Source organism: Sciurus carolinensis, chromosome 19 (genome assembly GCF_902686445.1).
Source record: "Sciurus carolinensis chromosome 19, mSciCar1.2, whole genome shotgun sequence".
NCBI lineage: Eukaryota > Metazoa > Chordata > Mammalia > Rodentia > Sciuridae > Sciurus > Sciurus carolinensis.
The window spans coordinates 8,858,452-8,883,376 of NC_062231.1; the positions used below are offsets into that span (position 1 = coordinate 8,858,452).

Here is a 24,925-nt window from a genome sequence, read left to right on the forward strand (position 1 = left end):
CCTTGGTCTCAGAGCCGCCATTCTCCGGATCCACTTCTGGCTTTTCCTCCTGTGCTCAGGAGCCCCAGGTTTCTGTGCGACACAGGGAAGGAGAGACTCTGAGGGAGAACATGGGGCAGAGTGAAGAGCAGGAAATGGTGAGTGTGCTTCAGGCAGCTGGAGACGGGGCGAAGCCCCAGTCCTTGGGACTGTTGGTGGTGGGAGTGGAAATGGCGGCAGGGCTTCTCCTGGTCCTCTCAGTTAGCGGTCCATCGTCTTCCTCTCTGGGGCTCAGCCCTCAATCCCCATGTCTACATCTAGTGAGTCCGATAGCTGGACTCTTTGCATCTTGTCACATGAGTGCACGGTGTCCTCAGCCTCGGCCTGAAGGCCCAAGAGAACATCAGGGTGCTGGCAGCCCAGCATCTCCTGGGGTTCGGAGCAGCACACATGGAGGGTCTTTAGAGGAGGACGAGGGTGTCCCTGTGCTGGCAGCCCAGCATCTTCCCAGGCTGTGTGCTGTAGACTGAGAGGATGGTGAAAGGAGGACCCCGGCTCCATGGTGTTCCTGCATGAAAGGAGCTGTGGTCTCTAGAGGCCTCGGTTCCTCCTTCGTGCTGAGCTAGCTGAATATTCAGGAAGCAACATCTCAAATCCAGAACCCTGGGCTCCATCCCAGCTATTCAGTGGTCTGTGAGTGAATTACTGAATTTTATTTTTTTAATTGGTTCTTTTTAGTTGCACATGACAATTCATTTTGGTATAATTTTTTAAGTATGGACTATATCTTTAATTAGGTCCCATTTTTGTAGATGTTCATGACTGTGAAATACACTATCATATATTCATGGCTACATATAGGAAATTTTTTTAAATTTTCAGCTCCAGTTCGTATTCCCAATGTCAATTTTCCAACTCAACATTATCTATTTGTTTCCCAGGCTAGGTTTCAATTTGACAAAATATTTTTTATTTCTCAAATACCATGTGGCACATGTTGAAATTTTTGTTTCATATTTGTGAACAATTTATGTGAGAGGGAAGCAGAGAAATATCACTTGACCATTTGAACAAACTTTGTGCCTCTCATCCACCTGTCTTCCAAGGCACAGACACATTATCACAATAATTTGTGTTAAGATTCACCAGTGAATAATTGACTGTGTGATCCTTGTTATCTCAAACTCTCATGTCTTCCTAATCCTGTCCTTCAGAATTGACTGATATAAGATACCCACATCTGCTGCATCCATAACTCCATGGGGTATGTAGTGAATTTCAGCCTCTTAGTCTTGTTCTCTTGGAAAGCAGTTTGAATTGTTGGTGGAGTCTCTCAAGAGAGTAGCTGGATGCCCTAGAGCCTGGAGGAATCTCTTGACATTAAGTGACTCTAAATATAATTCCAGTGGCTCAGGAGGCTGAGGCAGGTGAAGCACATTTCAAAGCCAGCTGCAGCAATTTAACCAGGCACTGAGCAACTCAGCAAGACCCTGTCTCTAAATAAAATGGAAAAAAATGTGCTGGAGATGTGACTAAGTTTTTAAATGCCCCTGGGCTTATTCCTCTATAGCAGAAAAAATAATTCTTCTAAAAGACTTTTGTTTTTAAGTTTTTGCTACCATGAATAGTGCTGCAATGAAAATTGAGTTCAGCTATTTGACAGAATGATTCCAAGTCTTTTAGATGTATACTCAGAATTATTAATGAATCACGTATTTCTGTTTTAATTTTTTTAAATGATTTTGCAAATTATTTTTGAAAAATTGTTACCAAATTTATATTCTCATCAATAGTTGTACAAAGGTTTCCTTTTATCCATTTCCTTAAAATCTAGAGCTTGTTTATTTTTCATGTGTTTTATAATATCCATTCCTACAGCTATAGTCAAGCTGCAGGAAATCTGTTTCCCTGTTATCTTTGATCCCTGATACAAGTTTGTTGGATTCCAGGCTTCCAAGAAGCCACTGTACACTGTAAATAAAGAGGAATCTGTGATATTCAGATATTTCAGATATGCAGATATTTTTCTGCAACTGCTTTTGGGTATTTTCATCCACCTATGTGCTTGCAAGACAGTGCTAATTTATTTGATTGTAATCTGTGGAGATTTGAACATGTTCAGTCACATTTACTCCAGAGATTGGAGTTTAAGGTTGTAGTCCTTTGAAGGAAAGGTGTTAAAGTTAGACTTTCACTTCCTGTACAAATCCTAGGAGTAATTGTTACACCAGGAGATATTAGTGGGGTGAGTAGTGGAAGGATAGTAATCAGGAAGTGAAATGTCACCCAGGCTATCAATGGCATACTGTATTTCCCCCTATTAAATGCATGAATCAAGCTAGATAGAAACTCTGGTATCAGCAATAGCAGATGGCAGAATATTCTGTCAAATTTCTTGTAAGGAAAAACTCACACCTTTGACATATAATTCCACTTTCCTGATTCCTGTTGATGAACTCCATGGATATTCTTGAATACTCCTAGAAATATCTGTATTTTTTGTCATTTGATATTGTGTATACTAGTTGCTTCTCTTTTCTGATAAAGGGTCAAAGTTTCAATACTAAAGCTGAGAAGGGGAAAGCAAAGATAAAGAATTGTTGAAACTTGCAGAGGAAAAAGAGAATAGCAACATTTGGCAACAATTCCGAAATCAGGATACTTCCAAGTTTCTTTAGAAAATACCCCCAAAGACTCAGTTAAACCAAGGCTGATTTCTTGGTCACACTAATTATTCGGTGTGTGTTGGGAGGAGGCTCTACTTCTTGTGGTCACCCAGGCACCTAATGTGAGAAAACTCCATCTTAGCATAGCTGTTTCCAACATGGAGGCAGGAAATATACTGTATGGAATGATCTAGTCCATCTTGATATTATGGGCAGTGGCACACATCATCCATTCATTGTTTGATTGTCAAATAAGTCACAGATCACTGTCTTAACCTCTTTCATTTTCTATTTTCAAAATGCCTTGTTTGCTTCTTTGGAGATTTGAACATGCTCAGTGAACTTTGACCCCAGAGCTTGGGAGTTTAGGATGTAGTCCACAGAATGAAAGATGATAGAGATGAGCTATCCAGTGAATAGAAAACCTTCTTCGAAGAGGAGTTGGCAGGCTGCAGTTACTGTAGAGGCAATCTGGGAGAGGGAGCTCAGGAAGTGCCAAATACCCACTAAGGCTGCAAGTGTGCTGTGGATTTTCCCTTTGAACTCTTTGATGCAGGAGAGGACAGAGAGTGACCCAGTTGTCATCTACATTAGTTGCATAAGTACCCTAACAAATCTCTTTAGGCATATAACACGTCGCTTATGATTTAACTTCCCCTCTCCCCTGATCCCAGATGTTGGAAGTCCATGGAAGTACTTGCATAACCATAGAAGACCACCACTCTTTCTGTGGTCTTGATACTTATTACTGTCTAGATTCTTCCCCTTAAGTACTAGGTAAATTGAGATCTCTACCACAGGAAACTTTAGATTTTGGGTGTGTATATATGGTCACAATGTTTCTGTCCTCAGGGTAACAGTGACTATTGGTGATTCGGTTCCAATTATGCAGTATTTTGCTAATTCTGGGCTAATGCCCAAGGTGACCCTAGGTTTTCTTCCACATTTGATGGCACATATTTTCTCTGTGGTCCAGTGTACCTAAGTCTATTGACCCATTTATTATTTTGAAACAATATGTTTATGCAATGTGTTCCAGAGGAGGAATGGTCACCAGCATCATATGGCATTTTATTTCTAATGTCATCCTCCCTCTACTGTGAGCATAAGGCTTTTATTTCTGTGCTGAAGTTTGAGCCCATGGTCTTGCATATTCTGTACACACACTTTGAGTGAACTGTGCCCCAGCACAAACATCTACCTTTAGATTTGGTTGTATCATGCCTCCACATTTAATGTTAGTCTCAATGTCATTGGATTTACAAAGTTCCTTCTATTTCTATTTAAAATACAAATAGTTTTTATATACCTATGGATTCACTTATGGATTTCTTTGTTTCATGATTGCTTGGTCTTTCATTTTTTTTATTTTTTCTGGTGCTGGGGATTTGAACCCAGGGCCTTGTACTTGCAAGGCAAGCCCTCTTTGGTCTTTATTTTTGCAAAATTACACTTTAATAATACACATTGGTGTCAGGAAAGGATAATGAGTTTTTTTTTTTCTCTTGGAATTGAAGGTTTCTTGGATAAGCTTATTGCAGGATCTTCCATCTCTGGTTTGATGGTGCCCAGACCCTGTGCAGTTTGAGGGTTGTAACATGTTGTGGTACTACTATGATCTGTGTAACAGTAGATTATGTATCTTCAAGTTTCCATGGCTACATCAACACAAAGGGAAGAGAAGCATTTATGAGCGTAAGTCAAGGAGTGCTAGTAGTAACCAGAAGGTAGAACGATTCTCTCCTGAGTCTCTGAAGGCAGTGTGGGTCTGCTAACCCTTTGACATTAATCTACAGCACCGAAACATACATTTGTGTAAAAGAATAAGCTTGTGTTACTTTTAGCTCTGATGTTTTTGGTGTTGTCTTTCAGAAAATATAAGACTAGAAAATTTTCTGCACTTTAGACTATGTGACCAAATTGAAATGTGTTAATGTGGTAAATGTCAAAGATAAGCCATAGTTGTCCAGATTGTGCAAATATTTGGTCATCATGATGGACAGGTGACTCCTCAGTGTCAAAAATAGCAACACCTTGGCCAGGCAAATTCTTCAGTGTGAACTCTTAATAAATTTTGATCCTAAACTGCAGTTTCCTCATATGCCACCCATTCTGGGCATCAATATATCTCCAGAGTTTTTGTAGAGTGACTAAAAAAGTCATGAGGCAAGATTCCAGATAGACATGTGCTTCCTGTGTAAGAGAAACTGTGCTCCCTCAGGACCTCAGTTCTTTCTCCCCAGGTGTCACCACTTCTGTGAGACTTTCACAATATCAAAAGGGTCTCTGAAAGCATTCCCCTTAAAAACTGGAACAAGGCGGGGATGCCCTCTTTCACAACTTCTTTTCAATAGTGCCCTTGAAACTCTAGCCAGAGCAATTAGACAGACCAAAGAAATTAAAGGGATACGAATAGGAAAAGAAGAACTCAAACTATCCCTATTTGCTGATAATATGATTATATACTTAGAGGAACCAGAAATTCCACCAGAAAATTTTTAGATCTCATAAGTGAATTCACTAAAGTAGCAGGATATAAGATCAATGCATATAAATCTAATGCATTTTTATACATAAGTGATGAATCTTCAGAAAGAGAAATTAGGAAAACTACCCCATTCACAACAGCATCGAAAAAAATAAAATACTTGGGAATCAATCTCACAAAAGAGGTGAAAGACCTCTACAATGAGAACTACAGAACACTAAAGAAAGAAATTAAAGAAAACCCTAGAAGATGGAATTATCTCCCATGTTCTTGGATAGGAAGAATTAATATTGCCAAAATGGCCATACTACCAAAAGTGCTATACAGATTCAGTGCAATTCTAATTTAAATCCCAATGATGTACCTTACAGAAATAGAGCAAGCAATTATGAAATTCATCTGGAAGAATAAAAAAGCCCGAATAGCTAAAGTAATCCTTGGCAGAAAGAGTGAAGCAGGGGGTATCGCAATACCAGATCTTCAACTCTACTACAAAGCAATAGTAAGAAAAATGGCATGGTATTGGTACCAAAATAGAAAGGTGGATCAATGGTACAGAATAGAGGACATGGACACAAACCCAAATAAATACAATTTTCTCATACAAGACAAAAGGGCTGAAAATATACAATGGAGAAAAGATAGCCTCTTCAACAAATGGTGCTGGGAGAATTGGAAATCCATATGCAACAGAATGAAACTAAACCCATATCTCTCACCATGCATGAAACTAAACTCAAATGGATTAAGGATCTCGGAATCAGACCAGAGACCTTGCATCCTATAGAAGAAAAAGTAGGTCCAAAACTTCAACATGTCGGCTCAGGACCTAGACTTCCTCAACAGGTCTCCCATAGCAGAAGAAATAAAAGCAAGAATCAATAACTGGGATAGATTCATATTAAAAATCTTTCTCTCAGCAAAGGAAACTATCAGCAATGTGAAGAAAGAGCCTACAGAGTGGGAGAAAATCTTTGCCAATTGTACTTCAGATAGAACACTAATCTCCAGAATCTATAAAGAACTCAAAAAACTCTACACCAGAAATGCAAATGATCCAATCGACAGATGGGCTAAGGAAATGAATAGACACTTCACAGAAGAAGATCTACAAGCAATCAACAAACATATGAAAAAATGTTCAACATCTCTAGTAATAAGAGAAATGCAAATGAAAACCACCATAAGATTCCATCTCACCCCAATTAGAATGGTGATTATCAAGAATACAAGGAACAACTGGTGTTGGCGAGGATATGGGAGAAAGGTACACTCATACATTGCTGGTGGGGCTGCAAATTAGTGCAGCCACTCTGGAAAGCAGTGTGGAGACTCCTTAGAAAACTTGGAATGGAACCACCCTTTGACCCAGCTATCCCACTCCTTGTCCTATACCCAAAGGACTTAGAATCAGCCTATTACAGAGATACAGCCACATCAATGTTCATAGCTGCTCAGTTCACAATATCCAGATTGTGGAACCAACCTAGATGTCCTTCAATTGATGAATGGATAAAGAAACTTTGATATATATATATACATATATAAAGGGAGACACAGAAGTAGGCTGCCCCAAGAGCGCGATCCAAGGAGAGTACCAGAGAGCACGGAGTCAGAAGCCACAGGAGTGCCCTGCATCACATATTTTATTTTCTGTTGATTAGAAAAGACTCAGTAAGTCCAGCCCACCTAAGAGGAGTAAATCACCAGGAAGAGATATTGTTGGGGCCTAATTTAGAGGCTGCCTGCTGTAGTCTGCTATTTTAAATGTAATATTTTGTTGTCATTGCAGTACTGGGGACTAAACCCAGGGACTGGTTGGCATAATCTAGGCAAGTGTTCTATGCACTGAGCTACATTCCCAACCTTTAAATGTAGAATTTTAAAATAGAAAATACATCACCTTGGTTAAAGATTTATACTGTTCAAGACAATACGTAGGAAGAAGTTTTCCTCATACTCCTATCTGCCAGTCCCCTCCTTGAGCAAATTGTTATCATTTTCCTGTGTATCCTTTCAGGAACATTCTGCCAAACATGAAGCTGGAAGACAGGAGCTCCATGGATATGAGCAGAAAGCCACTTTAATCTTCCCTTCTCTCTTGCCAGTTCCAACCTGCTTTGCAAAGATAACTCTTTCCTACTTCTTGGATACAATCTGAGGTGAACACTGTGACTTTTCATCTCCTTGTCAGGGAAAGAGTTCTCCAGTCATTTTCAGTCATAACAGTTTCCTTTCAGAAAAAAGATCTAGTCCTGAGCAATACATAGTCAGACTTGGAACTGTGGGCCTCTCCCCTTTTATTCTACCTCCTTTCTCAGTCTGTCTCTATCAGGCTGGGGATGGGAATTCCAGAACTTTCTTTTTCATTTTAGCTCTTTTGGCTTCTTCAGAGACTTTCTCACAGAAACACTCAACTGTGACTTTCTTCGTGCTTGCAAATTCTCTTCTTCATTAGTATTTTCTTCCAAGGACAATTCTCTAGCTCCTTGGAGGTATTGTCACTTCAGCCCTGGCAAAACCTCCTGAGACAGCCCCATAGAAGCTCCCTCCCTCTCATCCTCCTTCTGGTCCTGGGAAGCTCTCACTCAACCTTGGTGAATCTTAGATTCTTTGGAACACTGGTGCAGACTGCCCTTGCTCTTTGAGGGTTTTTAATTTCTCAAACTACTTTTAGTAATCCTTATGTCCTGGGAACGAGGAACGTTTACCATATCACTACAGGACTTAAAATCCAAAAGAAGAGATGTATCAGCTGGTTGATCAAATGCTTCTCTTGTATGGGTTGGAAGTGAAAGAGTTCTCTTGTAGAACATATTTCCCACATGTTGAGATACCTTTGAAGACAAAATAATTACAGTAATTAAGTGTGTGAATTCATTCAATAACCCAACACTAACCACAGATGGCAGGGAGGCTGAAGTGATTTCAGACATGGAGCCTGTACAGGGTTTGTAGGATCACAGTGCTAGAATCTGTTGAGCTTTTTCTTTCTCTTGGAATCATACAGTGTTTTCATCCATAAAGCTGTGTGTCAGCATGGCTCTGATTTTCCAGTTCCCCTTCCTGGTTATGCTGTGGTTCACAGGCACTGACCATGACTCTACTCCCAGTGCACACCATCTTGACCTTCTCTAGTGGTTCCATGAGAGGGTCCCCCCCCAACACCTCCACCAACAGCCACTCAGTCCTTCTCCTGGCTGGTCACTGGCAAGACAAATGAAGCTGCTCTGAGGCTTGGTGCCCTGTCACTGACTGGGACCCTACTCTGGACTTCAGCTGATCTTGCTACAATCCTGACCCTGGATGGAACCCAGGCCACACAGTCTCAGCTCAGATCCCAAACTACCTTTCTTCTGATAATATATCTGAGTTCCAAGTCCCAGTAGCTTTTTCTCTTCCATCCATCCTTTTCCTTGTATGGCTAGTTCAGATCCGCTTTCTAAGTTTCTGGGCTTGGGGGTTGTGCTGGCTATTATGGGGCTTTCCTTTGATCTCCATTTTGGATGTGGAGACCTTGTTATCTTATCCAGTGATGAACTTTGGCTGTTCATCTTCTAGATCTTCCACATGTTACTTAGAGTCTTCCAATTCTGCCACTTCAATTCCCAATCCCAAGGACTTTATGACCATCCTTCCCCTGATCTTCTGAGGGAGCCCTGTCCTCTTATGCTGGCACATGGTGCCTGAGATATAGTAGCTCAGTTGGGCTTCATAGAGGTATATATACTAATATATATATTATAATGAATGATATATATAAATGATATATATTATATATAACTTATAATATATAAATTATATGTATTAAAATGAATGATATATTGAAGCCAAAGAATATTTGACTTGAGGAAAAAATCATGAAGTCATTATAAGTATGCCAAGAAATATAATATCCTCACTAAAGAAAAGTAAATAATTTAAAAATGAATGCCATATTTTTTCAATGTAAATTTCTTAGTTTTAACAAATGTACCATGTTGATAAGATGTTAAAATTGGGGAAAACTAGGTAAACTATGTACAATCTTTACAACCTCACTATCTCTAAAATCATTACAAAATAAAATGTTGAAAAAGAAAAAAAAAAAAAAGAAGGGTCTCCAATCTAAGATACTCTTTCTTCATTCTATTTGCTCATGGGTGTAATAAATTCTCACACTTTGAGTTCCCTTACCACATTTGCCATTGTCCATTATCCCTCTCTAGTTCCCAGAATTATCAACTATTTTTCCCATGAACACTGAAACAGACACAGCATATTCCCATTTTTCTCCAAGTAATGAATGGTAGTTTAAAAAATATTTATATTCAGGTGATTACAATTTCACATGGGAGTTTAGGAGATAATCATTGCCTGACTCTGCTGCAAAAAGATTTTGTACACTCTTCCTTCAATCTTCTGTAGGCACAGTCATCTTATCAGAATGTATTTGGAAACTGTTCTTATATGAAACTGGACTGTTCCCCAAATTATTGGTGTTGGTAACCTAGTCTCCAGGGCAGCAAGACTCTGAGGTGGGGCCTTTAGGCTAATATAGAATCACAAAGCTTCTGCATCTTCAGTGGATGAGTGTGTCAGTATCTCCCTGTTGTCCTGGGACACAGAATGTACTTAGAAGAAAAGGGTCACTGGCAGGTTCACTGCACAGGTTTATCTTCTTCCAACATCTTCCTTCTCTCTGCTGCCTAGATTCCATGAGCTCAGCAGATTTTCTCCATGTCTTTCTTCCATGTTTATGCCTTGGAGACAGCCTAGCATGGACTGAATTGTTTGAAAGTGTAATTCAAAATTTAAAAAAAATCTCTTTTAAGTTATTCTTCTCAGGTATTTTGGTCTCATAGATGAAAAGTTAACTAATACTGAAAGAATACAAACTAATGTCCTCATCCACCATCATTTTTTTTTCCAAGCAATAAATATCACAGTTGCCAGGGTAATAAACTTGATGCCCACAGCTGTGATTTCTCTTGGTTTTATAGAGCCTTATTGGTGTCTGGTCATCTCTTCTTAGATGACAGTCAGAGGAATGTGGAGATGATTATCAGGAGCATAGCCTGTTATCTATGGCTTAGAAGGATTTCCTATTGTCCCTTTGGTCTACATAGGTAACCTTTTGGGAAATGCATATATTAAGATTTTTCTTCACTACCTCCTTTTTGTGGAGACTTTTGGTAGTCTGTAAATTGGACACTGGTATTGAAGGGAAAATAGATAATTTATTTTTCGCTCTGATATGTGAAAGAAGGAAAATTAAAACAAAGTATAAGGAAAACTCATACATGTACATGTGTTCCAAAATAAACAATGTCCCTCAGTAAGTAAAAATAGGTATTGCATAATATTACAGGTGACACAATGAGTGGACTTGAAGAGTAGGTCTAACAATTAATACTGTTCATTTCTTGGTTTGACCTTCAAGATTTGTTCACTTATTTCAAGTTCCATTTTTAGTAATTGCAAAATGGATTTTGTTATTAGAGCTTAAAACACTAGAAGATGTATCCAAAGAAGAAGGATAGAGTTGGATTTCAGAAAAATTACTGTCCTTCTCTTACATTAACCAAAATTTTTCTTCACCATTTTCTTTTTCCTGAATGCTGACAGCAAGATTATCACATCTTTTCCAGGTTGGGAGGTGATTTTAAATCAGATTCCAGAGCTTAACTTTGTAAAATCTATCAGAAAAATTAAAAAAAAAAAATTTCCTCCATTGTGACTGCATAAACATCAATACATTTCCTCAAGTTTGTGTGTCAGATAAGTTGGAAAGTTACGGCTTTACCACATCAAATTTTCTCTCCTAAGGTATTGTGACTGTCAATCATATATCCTATTCTGGATATTGCAGTTTAATGTAAATTATTATGTTTTGTATGTAAGGTGTCCCCCAAAAGCCCACTTTTGAGACAATGCAAGAAGGTTTAGAGAAGTGATTGGGTTGTGAGAGTCTTAACTCCATCAGGTATTTAATGCCCTGATTGGAATTAACTGTGGTAACTGAAGGGGTAGGTAGAGTGTGGCTGGAGGAGATTGGAATTGGGGTGTGCCTTTGGGGTATGTATTTTTATCTGGAGAGTGGAGACTCTCTTTTTTGCTCTCTGATTGCACTGTGAGCTGTTTCCCTCTGCCACACTCTTCCACTGTGATGTTCAGGCTCACCTCAATCCCTGAGGAGTGGAGCCAGCCTTATATAGACTAAGACCTCTGAAACCATCAGCTCTTAAATAAACTGTTCTTCCTCTACAATTTTATTTTCAGCCCTTTAGTCACAGCAACAAAATAGGTGACTAAACCAGTCATATATATCATAGTACTTTGCAAATCCTGAGTTGCTCACATAAAATTCACCATCTACTAAGTCATTATTACTATGGAGACAGCAACAAAATCACATATACATTTTCTGAAAAATGTTGATGCTTGTGCTTTTCCTCTTGAGGAATATATTGTAAGCAACCAACACATGTTTTTCCTCTTGTACACATAAACATTGAGTTTGGGCAGGCATGATCATGCACACCTGTAATCCCACCTACTCAGGAGACTAATGCAGGAGAATTGAAGTTTGACATTAGCCTTCACAATTTAGACTCAGTCAGAATAAAAAACAACAAAATAAGGAGAGCTGTCAGTGGTAAATGAATTTTCCCTGAGTTCAATACCTAGTACAAAAGAACATAAGCAAAAATCCCACTAAATTTGAATGTTTTTACTCACATCACAGTGGGAAGTTTCTCTTTCAAACTGTATCAATACAGTGGGGTACAGGGATAACCTGAGCTCTGTGACTTCCAGCTAAAACTAGTGTTGAGACTACAAAAGGAGTTCTAGAAAGGTCCATGTGTTCTGATGCATGTAGAGGCAGATTATTAAGAGATAGATTTGAATTGTAGGTAATCACTCCTGAGAAAGAAGACCAGGGAAGAAGAAGAAAGCAGAAGTAGCTGGTTTTCAAGTGTGTTTCATGTCTGGGGCTGCATTTACCTTCCAAAATATCATGTATTTTAAATTTGCAAGCTTCCTTTCCTACTATTTATTTTTTTGGTAACATGTCTTAAACTACTTTATTTCCTTTATAGAAGGTAATTTGTAGCTCTTTATAATAGGAGCATCTCCTCATTGTGCACACTTCAGTATTATTCATGTGATGCATTCATGACCTATAGTGTTGAACATATTTCTTTTAGATATTTAAAAGTGTTAGTACCATAGATTTGCATTTGCTATTGTAGAGTCATTAGATATTGCTAAGGAAGTAAACCAAACTTAGTTTTTTTTTACATTCCATCTGGATGCTCCATCAACTTAGAATTAACAAAATGCACTTTAAAAGAGGATTCCATTCATTGCCTATGGTAACAAAGTTTTGAAAGAGAATAATTAGAAGAGGATCACTCTCCATTACATTCAAGAGCCCAAATCTGTCCTCCTTGGTCCCCTTTCATCCACATTGTAAGGTATAAAGCCACCTTTCTCTCCCGTTACAGGAATTTCCCACCTCCCAACCACCTGTCAATCTGCGTTCCGCCAGCCTCTCCCTTTACAGGAATTTCCGGCCTCCCTATCACCTGTCAGTCTGAGTTCTTCCCGCCTCTCATGTTACAGGAATTTCCGGCTTATGTTGCAGTAATCTTCCTGCCTCCCACATTACGTTCCAGTATGTCATTGGTCCATCAGTCAGTCTGTAATAATTCCTCTCCGTGATTGGTTCCTCCCAGTCCGTGAAATTCCAATATCTAGGAAGAAACCATGGGCCATGCTCTCCTTTTCTTCTTTCCTTTTCCCCCAAGTGGATGTGAATTGTCCGCATAAAATAAAAGTTTCTCGTGTGAGACCTGTGTATGCGGAGCATTTTTCTGGGAGCTAACAATGAACCATAACTGCCCCTAACACACATAAGTCTTAGCAAGGCCTATTTTTATCCCTGCTTAGAGGAGTCAGGATGGAACCACCTCATTTGGCAAATTAGCCCAAATTTGGAGCATTGAATCATGGTTCATATCAGACCAGGCATGGGCTCTGAAGTCTCTGGAAATCCACATCCATCCACTCCTCAGCTGCTTTCTCAAAGAAGCCATCCCACCCTGCCACAACTTCCCAGTCTCAGTTGAAGATTTCCAAAAGATTCAAATGATTTCCAAAGATTTCTCAATCAGCAAGTTGTCCTGCAGCTCTGTGCATGTCCCAAGACTTTGAGAGATGGAGATGAACCAGATCACCTCAGAAACAAGATGGGCACTGTCTGTCATGCTGTCCTGAACAAAATTGGGCTAACCTGACCACACTCTCCCAAACTGCCCACCATGTGCTTAATGGGGCTGTGTCAATCGCACGTGGGTGACAGATTAGACATGTCCTTGTCTTTGTGCTTCCCCTGGCTCAGGCATGATGAGGTTTGGACTGCTGTCCCTTATGTGGGCATCACAGACTATCATGACCATAGGAGTTTCTTGCCCTCCAGGCATGTCCTGCCACCTGGGCCTCTTGCTCCTCTGAACTTCCCAGCACCCTATTCCAAGCCCTCACTTGGTGCCAGCACCTCTTTCCTCTGTCCATCTGCTTTGGAGGAGCTCTGGACAAGTGTGACATTGGAAGATTTCCAACACTGCCACTGGGTTCAACCCATCACTTCCTTTACTATGACAAGCATGATGTGCACCATATTAACCTTGAGTATCAGTCTGAGAGGACTGGGAGAAAAAGTTGACATAGGGAGCAAGGAACAGATTCCAGCTGGAAACCCATGTTCTGAGAGTTCATCTTCATCTTTCCCATCAATGTCTGTAGACTTGACCCTTACATCTCCCCTGGGGACAAAATTCTTTGAGCCCAATTCAGTGGTCTTCCCCTTAGTTTTACATGCTCATAATGAATGATGACATTAATCTTGAATCTTTTGTCATTCCTTCCATTAAACCAGAATTGCTTTCTCATAGTTCATATTAGAAAGATGGTCATTATACTAAAGAAAACCAGGAAAAGAAGAGACTCATACTCTAGAATATTAAAGTGTCTATTCAACTACCCTTTAGAACTTCTATAACATGGAACACATGCACAAAAAAAGTCAAGTAAAACTTTTATCAGAAGAAGATTGACATTTTGCTCTACTTTTTATTTCATTTTGCTTCATTGTGGCCACTCATATCAAAATCATGATGCTGTCCTTTTACATGCATTGATACTTTATACAAAATCTATCTGCCAGATTCTTCCCAATAATGATAATGGATTTCTCTTTATTAAGTATCTCCTTAGAATGTTTTAAAATATTCTATGTAAACCATCTTGTTTTACACAGAAATTGTTTTATTTTTTAATTTCTCTTTACTTGTGACTTGCTTTGGAGAACAAAAACTCTCATGTTTGTTTATTAGACATTGGCTTTGTAATTGGAGGCTTGAAGGAAACCATAGCTTTGTTTGTCATTTTATTCCACCTCAAGTTCAAAGACATACACATTCTAATCTCCTTGCATTTTCAATAGAAGAAACAGTTTTAAAAAAGACCTTTATCTCAGTACATTAATATTCAAAAGTATAGTTCATAGATAAGTGAAAAATATAAAAAAGAATAAAAGACTCAGAAATTTTAACTCTTTATATCTGTTCTTCAATGTTATATCTCAGTAATGTCATAAAAAAAAACAAAGCATCAATCTCAAGTTGAATTATAATTGTAAAACTTGAATGCTCCTACTTTCATTTACATGAAAGGTTTTCTGTGGTTTTAGTGCGTTAAAAAGTTGCTCTTTTTGCATATGACCTAAAATGAAAATTTGATCAATTTCATTTTATTGCACTCTTAATATGTTTGCATTACTCTTCTCAGTTATAATAACTATCAATAACTGCTCTGAAAATTCTTTAATTTCAGACTTTATTTTGACATTTATGTTCCTTTTTATGAATTGTAGGCCAGGTAGACTTTGTAAAACCCAGGAAAGCATTCATTGGATGTTTGACAACATGTCCTCAAAGATTACAAAAAAAAAGAAAAAGAAAAAAGAGAAGTATTACCACTGTCAATAGATTATTTTGGGTGTATGCATTAAGATACAAGAAACTCTTGGAGTGAAAGGTATATATTTGAAATGATCAAAAAGGATTCTTGTTGCTATTTGATATTGTAGCAAAATGCACAAAGTGCTGAAAATATTTGAATTCAGATTTATTAATGAACTCTTCTTTAGTGTTCTACCTCACTGTTATTCTTGAACCAGTGCCACTGGCATTAATAATAGAGAGCTTGCTACATACTCAGAAACCCAGCTCCTATCCCAGGAGTACTGACTTCATCTATGCATTAGCAACACATCCAATCCTTGTCTGAGCTCATTACAATTTGGGAAGCAATCATCTAACTCAGTATAAATGTCTCATCTGAGAAATATATAAAATTCATTTAATAAAATAAAAATGTAGTCCTCAAATATAATCTTGTTTATTTTAATTTTACATTTTATTTCACAAATGTGTAGAATATACACATCTTTTGAACTTCTGTCTTCCTCTTTCCTCAGGGTTACATAATACATTAGACATCAAGCATTGTAAAAAAGTATCTTATTGAATCATCTTTGTCAGAACCAGTTCTCTTAACTCTCATTGGGTTAAGTTAAAATGTCTTTGAATGATCATGAGGTCAAAGTGTCATTTAGATATTTATTCTTATTTCAGGAACCATTGACATTCATGGATGTGGCCATTGATTTCTCTCAAGAGGAATGGGAATACCTGGACCCGGCTCAGCAGAAATTATACAGAGATGAGATGCTGGAGAACTACAGAAACCTGGTCTTTCTGGGTGAGTGAGCTTCCCTTCAGAATCTTGATTCACTATCAATACTGAATGTCCTTCCTTTGTAGAGTATCTCTTGGTAGCTTCCACTGTGCATGAATGAGTTTCAGATACTTACTTTCATGGAAATATATTGGGAAATTGTTGATATAGACAGGAAAATATTAATTATATTTCTTTTTATGTTTAACCTCATTCTTTCTTGATATGATGTACACCCCTCACTTCAGATTTGTCAAAGAAATTCAACAGAATCATATTGTGACCTATCCCTTAAATGTATTTCCTTATCTTTGATTCATTCTCTTTACTGTTGATATTTGGAAATTGTGCTCAGTATTAGAAGAGTGCAATGTTTTTTATATATTCTAATGGGTCTGTCAGGAAACAATATTTGAGGAAATAATTTTCCAGAATTTGGTCTTACTCTAATGAAAACAGTACTAGGACATAAACATCAGTAATTACATGGAGGTTTCCCAACAGTCATTCCACTTTACAGTAAACAATCCTCACTGTCTCCAAGCCATTCCTATTCACATTTATGGACCAAAGGAAAGATCCATGGAATCTAAAGAGACAAGAGACACTAGTTGTTTTAATGGTTTTTTTTTTTTTTTCTGCTGTGACCAAAAGATCCGACAAGATCATTTTAAGGAAAAAAAGTTTATTTGTGGTTCATGGTTTCAAAGGTCCTTGTCTATAAACAGCCAGCTCCATTTTGGGGGCTTGACAGGAGGCTGAACATTATGCTGAAAGGTTTTGGTGGAGGAATGTGGTTCTCCTGATGATCAGAAAACTGAGAGGTACAGACTCCAGAGACCAGGTACAGAGATGCCCTTGAGGTGTGCCTCCAGTGACCCACCTCCTCCAGCCAACCCTACCAGACCACAGCCACCTATAGCTCAGTTAATTTTATCCAAGGACCAGTTCTCTGATTGGGTAAATGCTCTCATAACCCAGTCACTTTACCCCCAACCTTTTCACTTCATCTCACACATGGGCTTTTGGGGATACTTTACCTCCAAAATATAAGAGCAACCATATATATAGGTGGGTACATATGAATAAAACCAAAGATTACTGAAGATAGGTCCCAATATGAAGGAGGAAACCACACTTAAATATGTTAATTGAGAAGCTCTAATCCAACAGAAATGAATTTTCAGAAACCTAGTTTTATCTGTCTTGCAGTCATTAAAGGGCATGCCCCTCCCTATGCTTATCATAATTTCAAATCCTTTAATGGTTCTTCTTCCCCTTCGTGATCTCTGAGTACATTCAAAGTAACAGCCAAAGTACTCCCCTTTGTCTATTAGGATCTGCGTCATCTGACATCACTTTATTGATTTTGAAGGCTGCTAAAATACCTGTTTACATTTGTGACTGTCTCTAGGTTAAATCATTGCAATATATTAGTATCCTGAAACAGTTTCTCTAATATGATTTAAATATTTATTCATTTAAATTTTCTCCTCTGGGCTCTTTATTGATCTGGGTTTTCTGTTAATATTCTCTGCCATATAATGAATGTTCCTTACAGTTCCAGTTCTTTGTGAGTGCATAGTTATGACTGAAAGTTATTATTGTAAATAGGATTTTTCTAGTAATATGGTTATTGATGATTTTATGGATTAAATTTTCTATCATTCTCATGCCCATTTGTGTGTTCCATTGTTTAGAATAGGTTCCCTATTGAGACATAGATGGGTTTCCTCCCATCAATGAATAATGTATTTATTTTTGTAATGTATACATTATGATTGAAAGTAAACTGCCTTTACTTCACAGTTTTGAGTAATGTAAGTTGAAATATACATGAACTATGTGCCTGTTTTCTTAGAATTACATGTTTTACATGGTTTTATAAATATTGCTCCTGTTTTGTTTATGATTGTATATTGTGTCTTGTTTGTTTTCTCCATCTAGGTATTTGTAGAATTTTTCTAATTAAAATATGTGGATATATGTACATATACTGAGGTTTGTACCCAGGGGCGCTCTAATCCTTAGTTACATCTGTAGCCCCATTTTATTTTTATTTTGAAATAGATTCTTGCTAAGGTGTTCAAACTGGCTTCAAATTTGCAATTCTTCCTCAGCCTTTCTCACAGTCAGATTTACTAGCGTGCCCATCATGTTTATTGATAAAATGCTACCTTTGTCCAAAATAAAGATTTTAGCATTTTAAAATAAGACTATCAAATATTTTTACATTTCTGTTTATCTTTTATGTATTTTTAAAATTTAATGCAATAAAACCACATAAAATTAAATCTACTGTTTCAATATTTCAAGTACTGTTTAGTAGCTTTAATTCAAGTTGTTTTGCAACATCTTTCTTAGAAATTTACATCTTCCAAAACAGAGTTGGATTTTCCCAAAAATCAAGTGCTCCTTTGTTTCTCATCACAAACACCATTCCTTCTGTGCAAAGGGTTTGATTTCTTTAGATCTCTCATATCAGTAGAATCACACAAGATTTGACTTTTGATGAATGGTTATTTCAGTAAGCATAATGTCTTTAAGATGAATCTTTATGATAGATGGTATGCAGTTTCTCATCTATATAATGTTGAAAATCATTTTATAGTTTTTTTTTTCCAAATTGCCCTCATTCACGCATATGAAAGGACATTTATTTTTTGCTACCCCTGTTGGCCCTCTTGAATGATTCAATGATTGCAAGTGTGTAACTATGTCTTAAATCACCCATATAAGTGAGGATTTACTCTGTTGTTTTCCATATGGCTACTTTTCTGAGTTCATTTCCATATTAATCTATGGAAAACTGTAGCTTTTATTTCCTGTTAAATCAGAAAGCATTATTCAAATTTGTTTCTGTTTTGAATAATTTCGAACCATTTATAAGCTCTTGTAATTTCACAGGATTTTAAACACAGTCTTTCTGCATTTGAAAAAAAATAATATTGGAATTTTGATAGCTTATACCAGGCATCTCTAGATCATTTGGGTAGTATAGGCAATATCTAATTTTATCTTTCATTTCTTGAATGAGCCCATGTTTAAGAATGCAGCATTGCCACACGTTTTTGGAGTTTAAATGTCACTTCCCCTTTTTTATTATTATTATTTTTATTTAGATTTTATTTTTTTACAGACTGCATTTTGCTTCATTGTACACAAATGGGGTACATAATTTTGTTCATATGGTCATACACAATGTAGATTCATACCATTCATGTAATCATACATGTACATAGTAATGATGCTTGTCTCTTTCCACCATTTTTCATACCCCCCTGCCTCTCATTTCCTTCTACTTATTCTAAAGTTCCCCCATTATTCTCTCATTCCCCACTTCCCACACCCATTAGATATCATTCTCCACTTATGGGGAAAACATTCCGTCTTTGTTTTTTTGGTCTTGGCTTATTTCACTTAACATGATATTCTGTAATTCCATCCATTTATTTGCAAATACCATAATATTATTCTTCTGTATGGCTGAATAGTATTCTGTTGTGTGTATATAGGAGAGTTTCTTTATCCATTCATCAGTTGAAGGGCATCTGAGTTGGTTCCACAATCAAGCTATTGTGAACTGAGCTGCTTTAACATTGATGTGGTTGTGTTACTGTAGTTTGCTAAGCCCACCCCACATCAATTCCCCTTTTGATTTCTAATTTCCTTAGTATGTTAGTATGTGTATAAAGTCATTTAAATATTGTCATTTCTTAAGGTATTTTCTGCTTTTAAGCTGTTCAATCCAGAATGCTTCATAAGCTATTGAGAAGGTTGGGTCTGTAAGTCTAGTTGATTTATACTACTTCCTGAAGTCTTCTAGTCCCTGTTTAACTTTCTGCCTGGTTTTATTTTCTGTTTCAGTCATTGGGGATTGGTGTCTCCAGATATTACTGTGTCACTCTTTCTTTCAATTCTTTCAAGGTGGCCTCTCTATATTTGGAAGTATGACGTGAGTTAAACATGTATTTAGTAGTATTTTAAGGTTTTAGAGAGTGGTGTGTTCTATCTTTATATAATATTCTAGTTTGTCTCTTTTCAAAATATTTTCACTTAGAAAACCTTTTATCTCACATAACTTTTGCTTAATTGTTTTCCATAATTATTGTCATCTCTCATTTCTTTTTTATCTTTGCATGTAATATCCTTTTCATCATTTCACTTTTACTAAAACTGACCCTAAATTTAAATAAAATCTCATGTAGAGACCAAACAGGAATTTTGAGATTTAATCCTCTTAGTCATGTTTTATGTTCTGATTGGTGTTTAATAATAATTCATTTATACTTAGATAAATTGCTGAAAATAATGAACTTATTACTTTTACTTTGAAAATTGTTTTCTCTAGTTCTTATAATTGTTTTCCTTACTTTTTTATTTGAGTTAATTTTTGGTTCATAGATTTTTATTGTGACAAGCTTTGAAGTCTGTCCATATTCTCTTTATATATTTCATGGTTATTATGCCATTAGATTGGGATTATATGAAACAGTTTAAGTTTAAACTACATTATGTATTGATACTAAATTTACTTAATTTCCATATAAAAATCAACATCTTTCATGTCCTCTTAAAGTTGTTATTGATTTCACAGCTATTTTGTACACTAATGAACAGGTTTATGATAGCCTCGCCTTTGTCTTTGAAATTCTATAGCAAAATTGTGTTATGTATCATCATTACAATGTAATAGAATTCATATTTATGTGTATTTGATCTTTTACCAGAAAGTTTTGAGATTTCAAATGATTTGTGAAGATTATTTTACATTCAATAAAATGGATTCTCTATAGAATTTCTTGTAGGAGAGGTCTAGAAGTCAGAAACTTTTTTTGCATTTGTTTATCTTGATATGCTTTCTTTTTCTTTACTATTGAAAAATAGTGGTTTTGGATACAGTATTTATGGATGTCAGGTTTTTTTTTTCTTTCTTCTTTTTTCATTCATTAGATTTTATATTCCAATTCTTTTTTGGAAGTCTTCCAGTAAAAAATCAACTAATAATTTTATAGATGTCCTTGTAAGTGATACATCTGTCATCTTTTGATCCTCTCTAAATTTGTATGTGAATTTTGAAACTTTGATTACATATGCTTTACTTTGAATGTTTTTGTGCTTATTCTTGGAAATGCTTGTGTCTCTTAATGTTTGATAGCTTTCCTTCCTCACATTTTCAATTTCTGTGACCTTATTTTTTAAGGAATATTTTATGTACATAATTTCTGCTGATTTCTATTACTAATTTTCTTGTTTTAATTTATTTTTATTGTAAATAAATGGGATACATGTTGTTTCTGTTTGTACATGGAGTAACAGCATACCATTTGTGTAATCATACATTTGCATAGGGTAATGTTGTTTGATTCATTCTGTTATTTTTTCCTTCCCCCCACCCTCCCACCCCACTTTTCCTTTTATACAGTCCCTCCTTCCTCCTTTCTTGCCCCCTCCCACCCCCATTATGTGTCATCATTTGCTTATCAGCATGATCATTCATCCTTTGGTTTTTTGGGATTGCCTTATCTCACTTATCATAATATTCTCCAATTTCATCCATTTGCCTGCAAATGCCATAATATTATTCTTCTTTATAGCTGACTAATAATCCATTGTGTGTGTGTGTATATATATATATATATATATATATATATATATATATCACAGTTTCTTTATCCATTCATCAATTGAAGGACATCTAGGTTGGTTCCACAGTGTGGCTATTGTGAATTGAGCAGCTATGAACATTGATGTGTCTGTATCTCTATAGTATGCTGATTTTAAGTCCTTTGGATATAGGCCGAGGAGTGGGATAGCTGGGTCAAATGGTGGTTCCATTCCAAGCTTTCTAAGGAATCTCCACACTGCTTTCCAGAGTGGCTGTACTAATTTGCAGCCCCACCAGCAATGTATGAGTGTACTTCTTCCCCACATCCTCTCCAACACCTATTGTTGCTTGTATTCTTGATAATCACCATTCTAATTTGTGTGAGATGGAATTTTAGTGTAGTTTTCATTTACATTTCTCTTATTACTAAAGATGGTGAACATTTTTTCATATGTTTGTTGATTGCTTGTAGATCTTCTGTGAAGCATCTGTTCATATCCTTATCCCATTTGTTCATTGGGTTATTTGTATTCCTCATATAGAGTTACATTTTTGTTCAATTTCATTTACTTCAATTCTTTTCTTAATTTACATTTTAATTTTTATTAATTTTTCAAAATTTTTATAGACTGCCTTTGGATACATTGTACACAAATGGGGGTACATCTTTTTCTTTCTGTTTGTGCACAATATAGATTTATACCATTTCTATGTACATAGGGTTGTGATGTCTGTCTCATTCCCCTATTTTTCATACACTTCCCTCTCATTTCCTTCTACATAATCTAATATTTCTCGATTCTTCTCTCTCCTTCCACCTCCCCTCTCCATATATATCATCATCCCTTATCAGGGAAAATATTCAGCCTTTGGTTTTTGGGATTGACTTATTTCACTTAGCATGTATTCTCCAATTCCATCCATTTATATGCAAATGCCATAATGTTATGCTTCTTTATGGCTAAATAATATTCCATTGTCTGTATACATTACAGTTTTACTCATTCATCTATTGAAGGGCATCTAGGTAAGTTCAACAATCTAGCTATCAGGAATAGAGCTGCTATAAATGTTGATGTAGCTGTGTTACTGCAGTATGCTAATTTTAAATCCTTTGGGTATAAACCAAGGATTGGAATAACTGGGTCAAAAACTAGGTCCACTGCAATTTAAAACTCCACCAATATAAAGTGTGCTTTTTTTCTCAAATCCAGGGCACCATTTATTATTATTTATATATATTATATATTTTATATATATATATATTATATATTTTATATATAATATATATAAATATATATATATATATAAATATATATATATATATATTTTTTTTTTTGCATGGTGCTGGGGATTGAACCCATGGTCTTGTGCTTGCAAGGCAAGCACTCTACCAACTGAGCCATCTCCCCAGCCCTATTATTTATATGTTTGATAGTAGACATTCTAATTGGAATAAGACAATATCATACAGTTGTTTGAATTTTCATTTACTTTATTTGTTGATCAGCACATTGAATATCATAAAAATGCTTATTTTGTCTTGTTTAGTAAATTCATAACTTTCACATTCTTACTATCTTTTCCTAAGTTTTTTTGTATTGTTGCTTTGATTGATCCAAGTTTCCCTTTTTTCTTTGTGTGCTATTATTTCCACTGAGATTTTTCTACTTAAAAACAAGCTTACAGTAGGTGATTATAGTTATTTTGAAAATGTTTGGAAATTACTAAAGAAATAAACAATAGGTAATATAAACAGACACATGCCTATAGTTCCAAATAAGTGGGAGTCTGAGGCAGAATGACAGCAAGTTTTTGGTGAAATCCTGTCTCAAAAGTAAACAGTCTAGAAAAGGCCTGGGGGAGACTGTGGTCGAAGCTCAGTGTTAGAGCAGTTTCCTACCGTGTGTGATCTTGTGGTTTTATCCTCAGCACTCCATAAAATCTAAGAAGAATAATTAAAAAAAAAAAAAGGTTAAAAGGGACTGGGGAAGCAACTCAGTGGAAACCTGCCCCTGTATTCAATCCTAATTACACTCCCCCAATAAAATAAAAGAAGAGGGAATAAGTAAGGTAAATAGTCAATTGTTACATCACTTTACTCATATGTGAAATCTGAACAAGTTGAATTTTGGAGCTATGATCTGGGAGATATTAGAGTAATGTCAGTCAAAGTTTTTATTTATTTTTTTTTACATTTTTCATGGTGCTGGTGATTGATCCCAGGGCCTTTGGTTGCAAGGCAAGAACTCTGCCAACTGAGCTATATCCCCAGCCATGCAAGTTTTTATTTTAATGGGCAAAAGTCAAGTGTTCTGTACAACATGGTGGATGTAGTTTATTATATTATTCTTTTCATTTTGTATTGGGAATTGAGCCCAGTAGACTTTACCCCGGTCAATACCATCTGCTGTTTTTCTTTTTGCTTTTTAGTTAGTGTCTTGCTAAATTGCTAAGTTGGTCTTGAGTAGGCACTCCTTCTGTCTCAGCCTCCTGAGTCACTGGGATTAAAATTATGTGCCAACCACCATGCCTGGCTAATGTATTGAATCCTTTTTTTTTTTTAAGTATTTATAACTGCATTATTAGTGGTTTACTTAATTCTGAATGCAGAGAATACAAAGAAATCAGCACTGAAAAGGAAACATTAATCTGTAAAACTGTGTAATATATTTACATATATTGACCAGTTTTGTTTACAATAACAAACATAAAGCTTTCATTCTGAATATACTTTGATTTTGAGTTATTTTTTTATTTATTTATTTTTTTGCTGTAGTTACACCAAGTATGATTAATTTGGTTTTTATCTAACCTAAAAGCAATACTTTGCAAGGTGATCATGAAACAAAACAGTAAATCAGAAATTTTAAAACCACTTTTTAGTGTAGGATAAATCCACACCAAAGAATAAAGTTTCAATAACAGATAGATAAATACAAAGGATGAAAATCAAGGAGCAAACAGAATCACAAGTACAAATTTTACTCTAACTGTGATTTCTAATTCTAGCAACAATTCCACCAGCAGTAACTTAGATGCTGTTTTTCTAGAAAATAAAACCATTAATTCTTTCACTACAACTTTCAGACTTCACTCGAACAATTATTAAGCATTCAGATTCTTCTGTATTAACAGAAGAAATGATTTATACATATAGAAACATTAACAAAAGAGGCCTTCAAGCTCTGCTGAAAGCCACCATATAGTTTGGGGGCCATATTTCAATGTACATAATGTTATGAGTCATAAAGAGCATATGACAGTACAGTACGACTCAGGACTGTTGACTGAGTACTCCACCTCTTCCTACCATCCAAGAGTCACTGATGTGGATGGGACTGCAATGGTAACTCTGATAGGCCTCTAAACAGGACTCCCTTTTAAATAATTATGATA

At 36.3% G+C, this 24,925-nt stretch overlaps 1 protein-coding gene across 1 annotated transcript in view; it reads left to right on the forward strand.

The window, feature by feature from the left end:
• The window catches only part of LOC124970972 (zinc finger protein 519-like), a 28,649-nt gene continuing 3,724 nt past the window's right edge, over positions 1-24,925 (forward strand). Inside the window, exons 1-2 of the mRNA XM_047534584.1 lie at positions 1-137; positions 15,816-15,942. Coding sequence (XP_047390540.1) covers positions 111-137; positions 15,816-15,942 — 154 coding nt within the window. The 5' untranslated portion in view covers positions 1-110. The remainder of the gene's footprint in view (positions 138-15,815; positions 15,943-24,925) is intronic.